The 16,635-nt window shown below is 35.1% G+C and overlaps 3 protein-coding genes across 5 annotated transcripts; 2 read left to right on the forward strand and 1 right to left on the reverse strand.

Moving 5' to 3' along the window:
* Window positions 1–366: 366 nt before the first annotated feature.
* On the forward strand, window positions 367–3,712 carry LOC102606406 (ribosome biogenesis protein TSR3 homolog). Of its 2 annotated transcripts, none has more exons than XM_006345796.2 (2): window positions 367–464; window positions 2,614–3,712. In XM_006345796.2, exon 2 carries the CDS (start codon window positions 2,701–2,703, stop codon window positions 3,505–3,507), a length of 807 nt encoding a protein of 268 aa, XP_006345858.1. In that variant the 5' UTR covers window positions 367–464; window positions 2,614–2,700; the 3' UTR covers window positions 3,508–3,712. The 2 variants fall into 2 exon arrangements, with proteins under 2 accessions (XP_006345858.1, XP_015163556.1); XM_015308070.1 differs by having other exon boundaries at window positions 377–458.
* A 1,599-nt stretch (window positions 3,713–5,311) lies between these two features.
* Window positions 5,312–10,049, reverse strand: LOC102578411 (uncharacterized). Of its 2 annotated transcripts, none has more exons than XM_006345798.2 (7): window positions 9,944–10,049; window positions 9,777–9,831; window positions 9,439–9,502; window positions 8,531–8,648; window positions 7,914–8,359; window positions 7,183–7,384; window positions 5,312–6,579 (listed from the first exon to the last, which is right to left on the reverse strand). In XM_006345798.2, exons 3-7 carry the CDS (start codon window positions 9,471–9,473, stop codon window positions 5,524–5,526), a joined length of 1,857 nt encoding a protein of 618 aa, XP_006345860.1. In that variant the 5' UTR covers window positions 9,474–9,502; window positions 9,777–9,831; window positions 9,944–10,049; the 3' UTR covers window positions 5,312–5,523. The 2 variants fall into 2 exon arrangements, with proteins under 2 accessions (XP_006345860.1, XP_006345859.1); XM_006345797.2 differs by having other exon boundaries at window positions 7,183–7,459.
* Window positions 10,050–10,294: 245 nt separating this feature from the next.
* On the forward strand, window positions 10,295–15,000 carry LOC102579294 (ribonuclease Z, chloroplastic). Its single transcript, XM_006345799.2, has 9 exons — window positions 10,295–10,470; window positions 11,237–11,733; window positions 11,920–12,082; window positions 12,172–12,242; window positions 12,338–12,433; window positions 12,515–12,628; window positions 14,169–14,237; window positions 14,317–14,391; window positions 14,693–15,000. Exons 2-9 carry the CDS (start codon window positions 11,326–11,328, stop codon window positions 14,780–14,782), a joined length of 1,086 nt encoding a protein of 361 aa, XP_006345861.1. The 5' UTR covers window positions 10,295–10,470; window positions 11,237–11,325; the 3' UTR covers window positions 14,783–15,000.
* Window positions 15,001–16,635: the final 1,635 nt, after the last annotated feature.

Here is a 16,635-nt window from a genome sequence, read left to right on the forward strand (position 1 = left end):
AAATCTTTTGATGTAATTGGTGTTAATTATTAAGATATTAGTATATCAAAAGGACAGGTAAAAGGTTAATTATATGTTGGAGTAAAAGAAGAATGGGGAAGAATTATCAATATTATGGTAATGATTAAAAATTCAAGAAAAAAATTATTTCAATTTGGTGATTTGACATTTGATTTTGGTGTAATATGATTGATAACTTATATTTATGCAATAAAAAAGATTAAATATAGAATTTAGAACTTATTAAATATGTCAAATTTTAATAACTTTGATCCCATAATTAAAAATGTTTGATTATGAAACGGTTAAACTTAATAAAGTTTTATATTATATGGCTATAAGTTAAATGATGGTCCTAAAATAGGCTATTATGTGCACTTTAGCCCCCTCTAAAACCCTTGTTGGGTCGCTGAAGAACCAAAAAAAAAAACATTTGTTCTTCATCAGCTGTGCTTTTCGTCCTTGTAAGTTTTTCTGAGATTTTTCAATTTTTCTTGATTATTGCTGTTATGTTCTTGATTTGATTCATGTATGTTTTTATGTGTTTGTGTCTTTTTTTCTAAATCTATTTTTTGCTTCCTTTTTTGGATTGCTTGTGTTCTTATTGTATGTTCAAATCAAATTTTGAGGTACTTTTTTTGTTAATTGAGTCGAGGATTACATCTTCTCGACTTTTGAGGTAGGGATAAGGTATGCGTATACTTTATACTCCTTAGCCGATGGGAGGGGTAGGTGTCAAGTGTAAGGTATCCTGTGGAATTGTTCTAGGTCTACGGACACCACAGTAATAAAAAAATTAAAATTATGGTTTCAAGTTTGTTTGTTTTTTTAAATTTCAAATTTGTGCTCTGGTAACTTACTCGGACTCTCCAAAAATGTTGCAGCACCTGTGTCGAATCCTTCAAAAATGCACTATTTTTGAAGGGTGCGATACACACCTGATGACATTTTTGAAGAGTCTGAGCAACGTAGGTGCTTTGTGTCGACCCATTATTCATACTCTCAATCTGCTCTTGTCAGAGTTAGGATTTCTAAACATACGAAGAATACAAGGGGTTACATCTCTATACATAAAAAAGGAAAGTACTTTTAACCTTATATATACAATGTAATTCGAAACTCCCTTGGCTTCGCCCATGGGTCTTTGTTCTTGCTCGAACTTTAGTTTGGCTCAATTTCGCTCCAAGTTCTAATTTTGCAATAGTTTAGAGTAAGGAACAGTCAAAGAGTAGTCAGAAAACTCTTTAGATCGACCTGATAATGCTTCTCATGTAAAATTTCAAACAATCTAATTTATGGTCTGTATAGTTCCTGGCTCCTTTTAATGTGTCTTACTATCTCAAACAATCTAATGCGGCTGACCATCTCCCCTTGACATGCCTGAACCATCTCAGCCTAGTTGTCCGCCACGGAGGCCACTTCCACCTTGGCCCTGAATCTTGGATAACAATGATAGTTTTGAAAAAATGTATTACAAGTTCAAAAACCAGATTTTGACATGTTCAGAAGATGTCGTTTATAGTATTACTTCTAACAGTTGAAAAGAGGAGTGAAATTAACTTTATAATCGAATAATCTCAGAATCCAAACATGTTTTACTAATCGAACTACAGGGATACTAGATTACAGATCTTTACTTGTGGTTTATTTGAGCTTTATATTATATTAGCTAAACATATATATTCCTGATTAGGTCTTGGGGTTATGGATTAGTGATTCGTTAGTTAGAGTTTATTGAAGTCAATTATCTAGGAGTTATTACCTAAGGTTGAGTTATGTTCCAATTGGTTTTCGATGCTAAATTTCCATTTTGAGTGTTTTTCCTAAAAAATGACCAACATTATGTAGTATGGTAACAAACTTTTATCAGTGTCTTAACCACCCTTTCAAGATCTTGTGGAACTAAAGCAAGTTTGTCCGACTCAATGGTGGTCTCTATGTTCATATCGGCTAATGTCAGGTTCAAATTCAGTTGCTCTACGGATAGACAGTATTCTCAAGTGAGATACTATCATTTTTGAAGTTTGCAGCTATGGAATTTTGTTCTGCCTGTCTAACACTTGATTGGATGACATCTTTTTCCATTTTTCTTTTAATATTGTGAATATGGACAGGAAGAGCATGAGTGTGGCGTAGGACTTAGAACTGTTATTGAAGTACTGCCTTATGAGTATTTCGAATGAGAAAACTAAAATTTCAAATGCGTTTTTTGGTGTAAAGAAAAAAAAAAAACTTGTCCTTCCCTCTTTTTTATAGAATTTTTTGAATGCTATCTACTATAACTGATCTTTAGTAGGGCTGCTTTCAACATGTAAATGCAAATTTGTGGGTTGTTGTACCTGCACTTTTGTTTATGTTACAGTTTTTTCTATCAATCACCAATCTTGTTCCATCTTCTTTCTATGTCACTTGGTGATTGGGATTCTTAAAAGTTATTTTTTTTCTCAAAGAAAATTTCACTTCTTTGGCTGATGTCTGAAACTAAGGCATATCGACTTGTTGCTGTATCGTTATTGTTGCAACTTATAGTTCATTTTTCTTGCATTACTTTGATAGATGAGCCTTTTATTCTATAAGCTATTGACCTCAGTGAACCATTGACAACATATGCAGATGATCAGTTTTTTGAAGTTTGAGTGACGAACACCATCTTAGTAGTAGTTCAAGAAGTACGATCAAATTGTTCGCCAGTTCTTATAAATGGGTGGTAACAAACAAAGGCGATCTAAAACCTATCACCACTCTCATCGAGGACAATCCAGCCGCACCCGTCAACCTGATGACTCTTTCAAGGTTGAAGAGTCTTTACCTGGGGAATTTGTAGAAGAAGAGGAACCAACCGGTCCAAAAATTCAGTTGGCTATGTGGGATTTTGGTCAGTGCGATGCTAAAAGGTGCACTGGACGGAAGCTTGCAAGATTTGGTTTGTTGAGAGAGCTGCGTGTTGGTAGTGGATTCGGTGGCATTTGTTTAAGTCCTACTGGAACACAGTGCATCTCAAGAGAAGATAGTAGTTTAATTGATCGAAAGGGAATGTCTGTAGTAGACTGTTCATGGGCACGTTTGGATGATGTACCTTTCACCAAACTGCGCTGTCCTGCACCTCGTCTTTTACCATGGTTAGTAGCAGCAAATCCAGTAAACTATGGTCGTCCGTGTCAGCTATCTTGTGTTGAGGCCTTAGCAGCAGGTTTAATTATATGCGGTGAGGAGGAAACTGGAAATCTATTGCTCAGCAAGTTCAAATGGGGTCACGCGTTCTTGTCCCTCAATAAGGAACTTCTGAAGGCATACTCACAATGTCAAACGAGTGCTGAAATCATTTCAACTCAGAATGAGTGGCTCTCTGCACAAACCTCACCTATTCCACAAACTCTAAAAGCAGAAGACTCTGGATCTCACAGTGAAGGTGAAAATTCTTCTAATGATTCCGACGATGGACTTCCTCCTCTAGAAAAGAATATGAATCATGTTTCCTTGGCGGATAGCGATGAAGAGAGTGAATAGCATACTTGTAGTTGCAGTAAGAAAAAAATGTTTGCTGAATATAGCATAGCAGAATCCTATGTTTACTGTATTCTTTTTTCTTTTTTTTCAATCTAATTATAGTTGATTTTGGCAACTAATGCATAATGTTAGAATGTGGAGAGTGTTCTCCCAATATCATCCATACAATGGTAGTGTTTTGATATTGAGCTATACATATGTGTTACACATAATATCGTCTAAACGATTGAACAGATGAGAAGAAATCACCTACTGTTTTTGTCTCCGTTGAGATTTGGACCACAGACTTTATAATTCTCAACTCACTTCCTTGACTACTTGGCCGCACCCACTCACCCACTTCCTTGACTACTTGGCAGCACCCTCGGGTGCGATAACTCAGACATTTATGCATCAAATGTTTTGAAAGCTGGATTTTGTAATCACATAGATGTAATTAGTGCTCTCTCTTTCAATTTGTTTGTCTGATTTTGATTTGATAGAGGTTAGGAAAGTTAAAAGGACTTTTGAATCTTGTGGTCTTGATATGTAGAACTTATCAAAATGTCTTTTAATCTTGTGGTCTTAAGCATGTTAGGTGACAAGTTAGAATTAAGGAGTTGTCAAAAAAGGAAGATACATTTCTTTTTTAAACTGATCGAAAAAAAGAACAAACAAACTGCAATGAGGAGTACATAATTACACAAGAAGCATATATTTATCTAAATAACATGATACATACACCAAAAAAGAACAAATAAATAATTTTTTGAACTTTTTCTTCTACATAAAGTCAAAAGCAAAAAAATAAATAATGAAATGATCCTTCTTGTTCAAAGATCTATTTAGAAGTGGAAGTCTTTGCACCAACTCCTGTTGGTTGAACCTGTGGAGTTTTCACCTTAAACCTCTCAAGCTTTAACTGAGATTCATCAACTCCTCTATTCTTGTATTTCAATGATTCATCACTAGAATTCCTTTCAAAATCAATAATTTGATGAGTTTCATCTTCTTGATCTTTGTTATGAAACATTATATTATTGTATAAATCTCCAATTCTCAAGTAGAGGTCTTTGAAGAACTCTAGAACCATATTCAATCTAAGACCCCCCCCCCCCTACGCGCATGCAACAACAACACTGGCTCTATGAAGTCAGAATCGAATCTTTCTATTGGATTTCCCAATTTAAGGGCGTGAAGTGAGTACTTTTAGCTACTTTTCTTGGTTCTTATAATGGCGGCTATGTTTTCGTGACGAAAATGAAGGAAAAAGGGGATTTTGGATTAAAGACTAGTAAAGGTTTTGAGAAGTTGGGATTTTTAAGAATTCAATTGGGATGTTTCATATGACAATTGTTTTATATAGTGGTTTAGTTTTCTTGGTCAAGAGTAAACAGACTTGCAGGGATATTATTATATACTATATATTAAGCAAATCTTATCAAAGACACTTACTTTGACATTTTGACTTGGTCATTTCATGAAGCAAATGATGTATTTAGTTTGGTAAAGTAATGGAAATGTATCTGACTGCAAATTCTAAAATGACGATCCAACCTCGAGTAGTAGTGACCAACATGGAAAGCTCATGCTAAGGAGTAAGGGAGAATTTACGAATTAAACAAGCAATGATGTGGCGATAAACCTCTCATTCTTGGAGGTGTTTTAGTTTTCATCTTTTTGGAGAAAAAAAAACATTTATTCTATACATGGTGTTTTAGGATGAAACATTCTTTCTATTTCACCTCCTTGAAGGGATTGTTCAGCATATGCACCAATTTAATGATATTTATGTGTAAAAAATCACTAAAATTGCAACAAATAGTAGCTTGAAATCCAATGAGTTCAATTTAAAGGTAATTTGCTAACAAAGTTTATTGATTCCAGAAGACTTTACAAAATACACATCTAATACAACAAGAGACTCAAATATCTTAGATACATAGCTACACCACTCACACTGGTCCAAGAAACCATATTGGATGAAGAAACTAGAGCCTATCTCTTAATGAAATGTAGTGCTTTGAGCAATATTAGCTATCTATACATGTTTGGTCTCAGATGAGCATCATAATGTGAGACAGGAAATGATGGGGGTTTACCTGTCTCATTCCTCGGAAGGGATCTTAAGAATACTTCTTCGCCTGAGGACAAGTTTGGCACTACAACAGGGCTTAATGTGGTTAGTGAGGATTCATATAGCGGACTCCAACTTGCTTGGGATTGAGACACAGTAGTTGTTGTATTGGGACGAAAAGGATATGTGGGGTAGGTTGATTTACTAGAAAATGGATGACCAAAACCCGAGGGAGGATTAAGGTAGTCGAATCCAGTGGTATATGGTAGACCTGTAATAGCATTTGATGGAGACTCCATGTAAGGAGTAGTTGAGAATTGATCATAGCCAGGTTCATGAAAATGATTCGCTGAACTGAACCTTGACGGAAAACCTTGATAGCTGGCTGTTGTAGTTGCTTCAAGTTGAAAATCCGTTGGTAGTCTAAAAAGGCCAGGGAATCCAGGAAGAATGTCTAATCTGTCAATTCTAGCAGTAGGAATAGAATGTTCTATGGACGATCCACCTTCTGCTATTGGCGAGACGTTGATCTGTTGGCTAATCGAAAATTTAGCTTGTTCAAGTGCTCCCAGGATAGAACCTATGTTATCTGAAGCATCCCTAGAAACCAAGGCTTGTCCTGCTTGCAAACTGCTACCTCCAGAAGACGAGATACTATTCTCCAAGGGGTGTATAGGGGAACCATTAGCAGACGGTAACTGATGGCGACTATAAGCAGGTGTCGGGCCATCATTTTCTGGACAACTCCCATTAGACTTTGAAAGTGCAAATTCTGATGCTGGGGACTCAGAATTAATAATTCTGCTGCAGTTCTGATCCTTCCTGCAGCTTGTACCGATATGCGGAGTGGATGGAACATTGTCTGTAACTCCATTCGTGGAGGGAATATCAACTTCCTGGAATTTGTTTGCATGATTATGCAAATTAATCATTTCAGCAGAATATGGTTGCTCAAATGCTTTCATGTCATCTCTTTCTTCAGTCACATCCGAGTAATTCCCGGGGTCACATGAATCCTGAGTAGTTTATGAAAGTCAACTGAAATGAATTATGAAGGTGTGTACTGGACTAAAGCAAAAGCAGCGAAATGCATCAAGACCACAAATCGAAGAAAAATTAACAGTACAAGTTAACAAATATATGATCAACCGACCAACTACACATCAATCTCAGATTAGTCAAGATGAGCTATAAGGATTTTTTGTTTTCCATATAGAAGTTCATCATGGTTTGACCATTTTCAAGCTGGCCAACCAATCACAATCCAAGTCCTTTATCAGAGCTTCAGAAGCTCACATGAATAAAAAGTAATTTGCATATCTCTGTCCATGACTACACGTCTACACCCAACATGGACAGATGACCGTAACATTTCAGTAGCATTGCCATAATTATTTTAGAATAACACACCGAAACCAGTATATAATCCAGTTATGGAGAAATAAGATGATACTAAAAAGTAACTATCACATGAATAAATTAATCAAGAGTCATTATTTGCCGGTTATGTTCTTGAGTATATCAGTCTAACGACGATCTTCAACATCAGTGTCTTTGCACAGATCAAGTAGCCAACAGATGAATAATGTGCATGTGCTTGATAAAAAATTCATATATACCTGTGCATAGTTGTTATTCTCTCTATACTTTTCTTCCCATTCTCTTTGGGCTTTTTCCTCAGCTTCATATTGCCCTATAAGCTGTGCCTTATGCTGCAAAGCTCTTTCCATGCCTTCATCACTCTCATCTGATTTCCTTTGATTTTCTGACATTTCTGAAGTAGGTAAGTGACGTTGATCTTTCACATCATTATTGCCAGCACTGTCCATTAAGGATTGATGCCCATTATTAGCAAAAGAAGGAAGATGCTCGGGGGGGCATTCATCAGTGGCCGTTCTGGTCCACAAAAGAAATGAGGTTAAAAATGGAAGATGATAAAGAGAAAGATGCTTAAAGTGACTTTAGTGATCTAAATGCACAAGGAGATAGGCATGTAGCTAGTGAAAATATGTATCAGGAATTGACCAAGCATTATCGTAACTGAAACTTCCCCTCTCCCCCCCTACCTCCAAAGCAATATCCCAAAAAGAATATATTCTTCCCTCGGGAAGCAGACAGTACAATGCAATGGAGTAGGTATGAGCAGAAATAATAATAATAGGCCAAGTTATCAAGGGTTAGGGCCTAGGGGATTCAGATATTGACATTTCTGAAAAAAGCCTTCCTGAAGTTCCTGCGGAATAAAGTCGAGCTAAATGTGACCCTGTCACTCAATCAAGACTTCCAAATTAAAAGATATAAGCATCATGATATGTTATACTCCAATCAGTGAGCTTATTAAAGAACTTACTTGGTGGTATTGCGCCTTATCCGTCGGCATGATTTTCCAGCCCGTTTTGGCGAAGAAGACCCAGTTGACGCGAAACTACCAGACCTCCTCCAGGCAGAATCAGTATATCTGTTCCTCTCAAAAGATGGCAAAGAATGTTTACCACTTTTCCACGACAAACTTCTGCCAGTTGATGGAGAAGATATAATCTCGGAGCTTGAGATGTCTGCATCATTTTCTCTTTCTTTCACATTTGATGGATTTGGCTTACGCTCATTTCTGTTGTCAGTGGAGTCAGCACCTTTAGAATTAGAGAATATTGCTTCCTGATCAGAGCCTGAATCAAATTCCTCCGAAGCATCAGATATTCCTTCGTTCTCTAAGATGGATAGAACAGCTGCTGTGGCCTTCTCAGCCTTCTTTCTTTGTAGTGACACAATCTTTAGCTGATCTTCCAGTTCCAAGACCTAAAATACATTAATTACAAACATTCATGTTTCCCACTGCAATGGCGGAAACTCTTGGAACGGGGAATGATCAATTAGATGTCGGTAAAATAAACTACGCTCGTGATGTGCAGAGGAAGGAAGAAAGATTCAACATTTTGGTGTTTAGGCACTGTTAAACTAAAGACTAACCCTCTCAGCTAGTTCATCAGCTCTCTGCCTTGCTGTTTGTGAGACAGACCTTTCAGCCAATAATCGTGCTCGGAGAAATTCAATTGTCATGCTAGAATCTTCCATGCCAACAATTTTCCTGATCATGGAAAAATATAACATATTAGGATCCATTATTAAATAACAACTAACTCATCAATAAATAGAAGAGAATAAACTATTCGACAGCATATGAGAACACCACTAGAGTTAGGATCTTTTCAAGAACTCAATGAGATTATATACCTAGAGACATTGATATCCCCCTTCTCACCGCTCCCTCTCCCTCCAAATTGGGGATTCCCTCTCTCCTCTTTCTTCTTTATCAATGGAGAGTAAGCATTTCAGTACTTCATCTCATAGAGAACCTTATACTTTCCGTAAGTGATATTCTTTATAAAACAACAGAGATTGAATTCCATTTATTACTTCATACAACAATAACAACTATGCTTCAGTCCCAAAAACGTATGAATCCGCACTTCTTCATTTAAGCTCAGTACTTCGTAAGCAAACAAAAACGATTTAGCTCTTAAGTGAATCATTGTACTAAGTCTATCACTACTACCCAAGATTTTTCCCCTTCCTTTGCACTGCCCTAGAACTGAACCAGAAAAAAACAAGAAATATAACAACCACATCTCATATCCCAATCCCCATCTCCATCTTAATGAAAGAAAACATTTTTACTTCTACCGCTTACTTTTGTTGCACTCACAGAGTAAAAACACAATCTCTACTGTTTTTTTTTTTGTTGCTGTAAAGAGCTGTTGTAAAGCAATCAAAACCAAACCCCAGATGGAATATATGCCAAAATCTAACACTTCATAAGTACACAGATGAATATTTACTCATATAGAAATGTCTACAAAGCACATATGACTCAGTACCTCTGATCTTGATCTTGTTTCCCATTACTTGTCATCTTGTAAAATTCAGCTCAAAATTTAACTCCTGAATAAAACAGCACCCAAAAAATTATTTGAATGCCCAAACAGAAAGAATCAAAGAACCCATCAAGATTTTTACAGGAAAAAATTGAAAACAAGAATGCTAGTTAACTCAGTAAGACAAATAATTGAATAAAAATTTGAACTTTCTTCACCTTGAATAAAGAAACAATTTTTACTGGATATTTGCTCTAAAAAGATGTTGTAAAGCAAACAAAACTAAACCCCAGATAGGAAATATGCCTAAATCTAACAGTCCATACATAAAGATTCAGTACCTCTAATCTTGATCTATTTTTCCCATCTTGTAAAATTAAGCTCAAAATTCAGCTCCTGCAAATAAATAAAGTGAATAAAACAGCACCCAAACACACAAATTCAAAGATTTTTTCAGAAAAAAGTTGAAAACAAGAATACTTAGTTAAAAGATTTGAACTTTATCCACCTTGAAATTGAACCTGATTTCAGTTTTTTTTTTGAGACCCTAAAAGGGAGTAGTTGAATTCTTGCTTTACTTTAGTGTGTTGTCATGAGTTTCTGAAAAGGGTAGCTTTGGAAATGAAGAAAGCAACTTGTATATTTCACCATCGAATTTTAATAGCTCAGTTAATTGACGAATATTTGATTCTTACCTTATTCTTTTTTCCTACCTCTAAATAAGAGAGTTCGAGTTAAATAATTTTAATTAAAATTAAATACTATTGAGATAAATAATTATATTAGTAGTAAACTTAACCACGCTTAGGCTTTATATATATAAAATAAAATAAAAAACTTCCATTTTAAAAACCTTATCCCTCCCCTCTATCTATTTTCCACTTTTACAAAATATCACCGGAAAAATACATGCTCTTTCCGGCGCCGATAGTAAATTAAACCGGAAAAACTTGACGGCCGCCGGCGCCCTGGTTTTAACTGAGTTTCTCTTCATATAAAGTCAGATTCTTTGGTTCTTTTAATTCTTCATTTCAGGTATATGCCCCAAAATTATTATTTCATTTGCATTTGCTTTAATGGTTTGTAATTTCTGTGTGAAAGTTTCCTACTAATATTTTTGAAATAGGTTTATGTATGAAACAGGTAATAAAAATCACAACTTTTTACAATTTAAAGAATATTAGTATGATATTGGAATAGCTAAAGTTTAGTTTTTAAATGTTGAGTTAATCTTATCCAATTTAGCTCTGTAGATTAGTCAAATTGACACTCGAGATACGAAAAGTGACGAGTAGTTTGGGAAAGGAGTTATAATTGTTATAAGAAGAAAAAATTGAAGGTATAATGCTAGTAAATTGGATTAAAGTGATGTAGGAAAAGTGATAGTTTCTTGTAGGAGTAATTACCACATGTGAATTTGAAGGGGTTGAGTCAAGTACAAATAGCACATTAGCAAATTTTCGCGTTAATAAATAGAAATTTGTGCTAACATAACTTGCTTTGCAACTTCTTTGTATTTTTGATATTTTATCAAAATCATAGTTTTAGAGAATTAGTATTAATTTGCATAAAAGGACAGAGTATCTTGTGTTGTAATGAACATGAATAGAGCAGAATTAACACAAAGAATTCATATAGCGTGCCCCAACTAGTATGGGATTTGGTCATAGTTGAACTTGAATATGTATATCTTAATATCATGTGTCGTAGACTCGTAGTCATGTTTTGTGTTTTTTGTTGTTAGATTTAGGTGTTTTTGGATTTAGAAACTGTAATTTAACTGAATGAAGTTTAAATGTAGGGTTGTAATCCAACTATTGAAGCACAAAAACCATTTCGACCCCTTCTCTCCTGCTCAGAGTACATCTGTATGTGTTCTTCAATTCAAAAATGCAAATCTCACTAGCCACTACAATACCAAAAGTACCTTCATTCTCCACATATTACCCTTCCACCTCAAACCAAACTCAATATAATGTTCAAAAACCAAGCCACGGTATCTCAACGCAAACACACATCAGTCTTCCAGCTCCATGTGCTGTCAAAAGCTCCTCTACCGGCTTCTTGTCTGCCATTGAGAGAGCTATAGAGGAAGAAGAGTATAGAAAAGCCAGGGCTGAGGTAATCCGCAAAGGGTTAAATGTTGAAGGTTATTCAATTGAAGGACACTCAATTGGTGGGCATGAGACCTGTGTTATTGTGCCACAACTAAAGGCTGCTTTTGATATTGGGAGATGTCCCTCAAGGGCTGTTCATCAAAACTTCTTGTTTATCACTCACGCGCATCTTGACCACATTGTAAGTTTTTCTTCTTTTTATTCTAAGCTTTGAGTAATCAATGTTCTCAGAAAGAAGAAATTTGTTTTAGTTACGTAATAATCCATGGGCCTATGCACAATTCTTGGTGCAAAAAACACAAATCTTCTTATGGCTTGATTTGAACTTTATAGCCAGTGTTGACTTTTGCTTTATCTTCTGATTCAGGGTGGACTTCCTATGTATATTGCCACTCGTGGCTTGTATGGCTTGAAGCCCCCGACTGTTTTTGTGCCTCCTTCCATAAAAGAGGATGTAGAGAAGTTGCTTGATGTTCATAGATCTATGAGTCAGGTGGAACTGAACTTGGATCTGATTGCTTTAGATGTAGGTAAATATTCTGTTTTCTTTACATGCTTTGCTTCTCCATTTAGTTTTCTTATCTCCATATGTAAAATGTATTTGCAACTTTGAACTCAGGGGAAACATATGAGATGCGGAATGACCTGGTAGTAAGGCCAGTTAGAACTCACCATGTTATTCCTAGCCAGGTTTGTTTGCATCAGTTCCACTTTGCCGAATTTGGGTACTTTGAAACCTTTCATTTCAAGTTATTGACTTATTATTTCATTCTTGGGGTTTCCAGGGCTATGTGATATACTCAGTTAGAAAGAAACTGAAGAAGCAATACATTCATCTAGAGGGGAAAAAAATTGAGAAACTGAAGAAATCGGGTGTTCAGGTTCATAAGTTGTTACATAACTTGTGTGATAGAGTGGTGACTGAAATTATTTCTTGTCTAATGAAAATGTTCATTTGTTAGATTACAGATAGTGTGTTGTGTCCAGAAGTAGCCTTCACGGGAGATACAGCATCAGATTTTTATCTTGATCCTCGCAGTGCTGATGCCTTGCGGGCAAAAATTCTTATAACTGAGGTATAGCTGGATGGATAAGCATTTAAGTTAATCGGTATAACCATGTTCAAGCAGTGTCCTCTGTGGGTTTCGGCATTTTATTAATTGACATATTCTACTCTCAAACTAATGCTTAATTGGTACTGATTGTTTTAGTTCAGATGAGTTATCTTGTAATTAATCTCCTTCTAACTCCTTGACTGACTAAAAGTATAGGTATAGGGTTAAATATTATTTTATTTAGGCCGATCTATATTGTGTTCATTGAGGATAGGCCCAAACTGTAAGTTCTGCAGCTTTGCTGCTTATCTTGCTAATGTTGATTCCTTCTAGACTTTATTGGTTGAGTTTTAATCGTTATAGGCCTATAAGGTAACAAGAAATAGGAAAGGACACCAAAGTGGCTTCTCATGTGTATGGTCTGAACAACAGTTATGTAGTTTACCTTGATGTTTTTATTAGTTTTCCATAGATATGGAAAATCAATTAGCTGCTGTTACAGTATTTCATTTTAGTTTCCTCTTGTTTCTGTGCTTTGGGGTTCAATTTGCTACTTTTGTCCTTGGACGACATATAGAGTGGAAATACATGATTAATTAACGCAAATGATGCTGTGACATCTGTATAGTTTTTCACTCCGTTTGACTGCATGCCTATGATATATATCCCTAGCATCTTAAGTAGTTAACTGACCCACCAAACATGTTCATTTCTCTCAAGAATGCTGTAAGATTTCAAATACATAACCCTTGAGGTTGCAGCAGCAGCAAAAATGAAAATGATATCAGAAGGATGAAAGTTCATACTGGGTTATGAACTTGAGTTCCTTTAGAGATTGTGTGTTTAGCTACATACTGAAAAGTCAACTTACCTGATTACTGTGTCCAGGGATTAGCTGAATTGGCTAAGGTTGAGGGACTCGTGTCTTAGGTCACAGGTTTGAGCGCTGCGCCAAGCGAACTAGCCCTGGTATTTAACTGGAGAGGGGTACAGGGGTGGGCGCTCCCCAAGTTACCTTTAGACAGATTTCTCGGTCATAAGTAAAGAGAGAGAGAGTCAAATTACCTGATTATTTGTTGCGTTGACACGAAGAGTAGAAATATTTGTTTGATAAAGTGACATGGAAAAGGTAGACCTGTTCCTTTCGGCATACATAATCAACTTTTTGGAGTCCTTTTTTGTTTCTAATGCCATAGTTTATTGGCAAACTGGTTTATCCTTGTAATGTTTATTGGCTTAGTGAAAAATGAAATGGTCAATAAAGGAAGCAATTAGAACAATATCCTAACTCACTTCATGGAAGCATTTGACATGACTTCGTCACTCCTGTCAATTCTTTTTTTTGACTTGCTTTGATTTTTTTCCTTGAGCCGAGAGTCTTATCGGAAACAACCTCTCTACCTTCCAAGGTAGGGGTAAGGTCTGCGTACACTTTACCCTCTCCAGACCCCACTTATGGGATTACACTGGGTATGTTGTTGTACCTTATGGAAGCATTCTGATGCAGCAGTTAGGATCGAGCTTTAATCTCATCTCGGGGACGTTATTTCTTCTTTGACAGGCAACTTTCTTGGATGACAACTGCAGTGTTGAGCATGCACGAGAGCACGGTCATACCCATCTATATGAGGTATACCTGAATCATTGAAACGCTTCCATAATATTTATCATGATGTTGGATACAACTCTTCCAACTTTTGGTGTTGCAGATAATGGAGCAAGCAAAATGGATACGGAACAAAACACTCGTTTTAACCCATTTTTCACCACGCTACAGTATTGAGGTAGTCTACTCGGTCTCAACTTGTGTTTTCAGTTTTATTCAACTTCTTCCTTGTTTTCTCACCCGCACCTATGCTTATATGCGTTCAAATTCGATTTATTTTGATAGAAAGAAGAACCCCGTCCCACACCAAACCACATTTACTTATTCTATGGTTAGATAGTATTTTGAGGTGAAAACACACACGTCAAGTGATGAAAGTGCATGCACATATCTTGTTATTATTGATTTGGTGTAAACATCGAACGTGTGCAAATTTCCTCCCGGAATCTCCTAATAGTATTTTTCATCATCGATTACAGGAAATCCGTCAAGGTATATCGAAGTTGCAACCCCAGATATCAGCCAAAGTGGTTGCCTTAACTGAGGGCTTCAAATCAATGCACTTGTAGCTATTCTTTCTAGTTGAGCCTCTTGGTCTGTCATTATACCTCGAGATGATTAGAATAGATTCGTAGATCAGGTCAACTGAATCGTTGTAAACTTATAATATTTCAATAGGGCTTATTCATAGCCATTCTTTTGATCTTTTGTAAGAAAACTTACATATGAGTACCTAGTTTGTGGTACTCTTGTTTTCGAGGAAATGAAATTTCTTGCCTTTTTACAATTTGAATAGAAGAAAATGACCTTTTCAGATCACTTATATGTAATAGGGAAAAGGCTCATCTATGCCATTATCGTTTAAGAAAAGGCTCATTCATGCCATTATTTTTTAATAGTGGTTTTGCAAAATCAGTTTTTACACGTGGCCAATTATAATTCGGCCACGTCATTAATTTTTTTATAAAAAAAATCAAAATTCTGAACAAAAATTGAATTATAATTCAGCCACGTTATTTTTTTTTTTTAATTCAATTTTTACAAAATCATTTTTTACACGTGGCCAATTATAATTCGGCCACGTCATTAGTTTTTTTATAAAAAGAATCAAAATTCTGAACAAAAATTGAATTAAAAAAATACCACGTTATTTTTTTTTTTTAATTCAATTTTTACAAAATCATTTTTTACACGTGGCCAATTATAATTCGGCCACGTCATTAATTTTTTTTATAAAAAAAATCAGAATTCTGAACAAAAATTGAATTAATAAATTTCACAAATAAGAAGTTTCGAACTTAACTTGGATATTATAAAGGATTATCATATATAACATAAAAAAATTCCACCTATATTCTCGATCCATCATTATACCTCAAGAAGTATAAAGAATTACAATCTTCATTCCACCTAAAATTTACGGAATTTGTTGATAATTAGAATAAATTCGTAGATCAAATCAACTATTTCGTTTTAAATTCAAAATATTTTCATAGGGTCTATTCATATCAACATTTTATATAGAAGTTATTATCTCAGCAATAATGTCTTATGCCCCTTTGCTCATGAACTTAAGTTATTGGGCCTCCAAGTTTGTTGGGAAGAACCCCACACAAATGTGATATAACCAACGTGTTTTTTACTTATTTGTTTTTGAATATGATATGAATTATTAAAGTTATACGCATGACTGTAGGGGTGTTCACGGTTTGAATAAAAACCAATCCAAATAAAAAAATCGAACCAAATCGATTTTATTTGGGTTTAATTTGGTTTGGTTTTAGATTTTTGAAAATCAATAGTATTTGGTTTGGTTATAGTTTTATTTTTAAAAAAACGAAGAAATAACTTAACCGAACCGATGTGATGAATTATATACATATATTTTATTAATTAATATATATATATATATATATATATATAGTATATTATTTTTATAAACAATTTTAAAGATCTTATACATATTTTCATTAAAATTTCTTTATAATTTACTTATTGAAAGCAAAAGTGTCCAAGGTGAAAACATTTATCTTATTGATTTCACGTATGTGAGTATTTATGACGATTCTTTGTGGGACTGAAAATGTTACTGTACCTTCCTTCTAGGCCAAAATAGTGAATTTTAAAACTTTATTCATAGTAAATTCAGTGATCGAAAGTTTAGTAATTTTAGTCATTCTAACTATTTATCGTTTTGAATGGATAAGTCAGTCGTTTTAAAACTTGTTGTCACTTTTTTCACATTTTGAATGAATTGTTTCTTTTATTTTTGTGTATGGTAAATAACCAAATAATCGAATCAAACCAAATCCAAACCGATAAATGTATATTATATTTGGTTTGGTTTGAATTTGATAATTTTTAAAACCGACTAAGTTGGTTTGATTTTGGTTTTGACCAACAACCGATCCAAACCGATCCG

This window comes from Solanum tuberosum, unplaced genomic scaffold, assembly GCF_000226075.1.
Source record: "Solanum tuberosum cultivar DM 1-3 516 R44 unplaced genomic scaffold, SolTub_3.0 scf00072, whole genome shotgun sequence".
NCBI classification, from domain to species: domain Eukaryota; kingdom Viridiplantae; phylum Streptophyta; class Magnoliopsida; order Solanales; family Solanaceae; genus Solanum; species Solanum tuberosum.

Bases quoted from the DNA above. Each gene is read 5' to 3' on its own strand.
- LOC102606406 (XM_006345796.2), top strand. From the start codon at position 2,701: ATGGGTGGTAACAAACAAAGGCGATCTAAAACCTATCACCACTCTCAT.
- LOC102578411 (XM_006345797.2), bottom strand. From the start codon at position 9,473: ATGACAAGTAATGGGAAACAAGATCAAGATCAGAG. The intron at 8,360-8,530 runs GTTAGTCTTTAG...AATGTATTTTAG, and splicing joins CTGATGAACTAGCTGAGAGG to GTCTTGGAACTGGAAGATCA. The intron at 7,460-7,913 runs GTAAGTTCTTTA...TTTGTGGACCAG, and splicing joins ATAAGGCGCAATACCACCAA to AACGGCCACTGATGAATGCC.
- LOC102579294 (XM_006345799.2), top strand. From the start codon at position 11,326: ATGCAAATCTCACTAGCCACTACAATACCAAAAGTACCTTCATTCTCC. The intron at 12,083-12,171 runs GTAAATATTCTG...CTTTGAACTCAG, and splicing joins TCTGATTGCTTTAGATGTAG to GGGAAACATATGAGATGCGG. The intron at 12,629-14,168 runs GTATAGCTGGAT...CTTCTTTGACAG, and splicing joins CAAAAATTCTTATAACTGAG to GCAACTTTCTTGGATGACAA.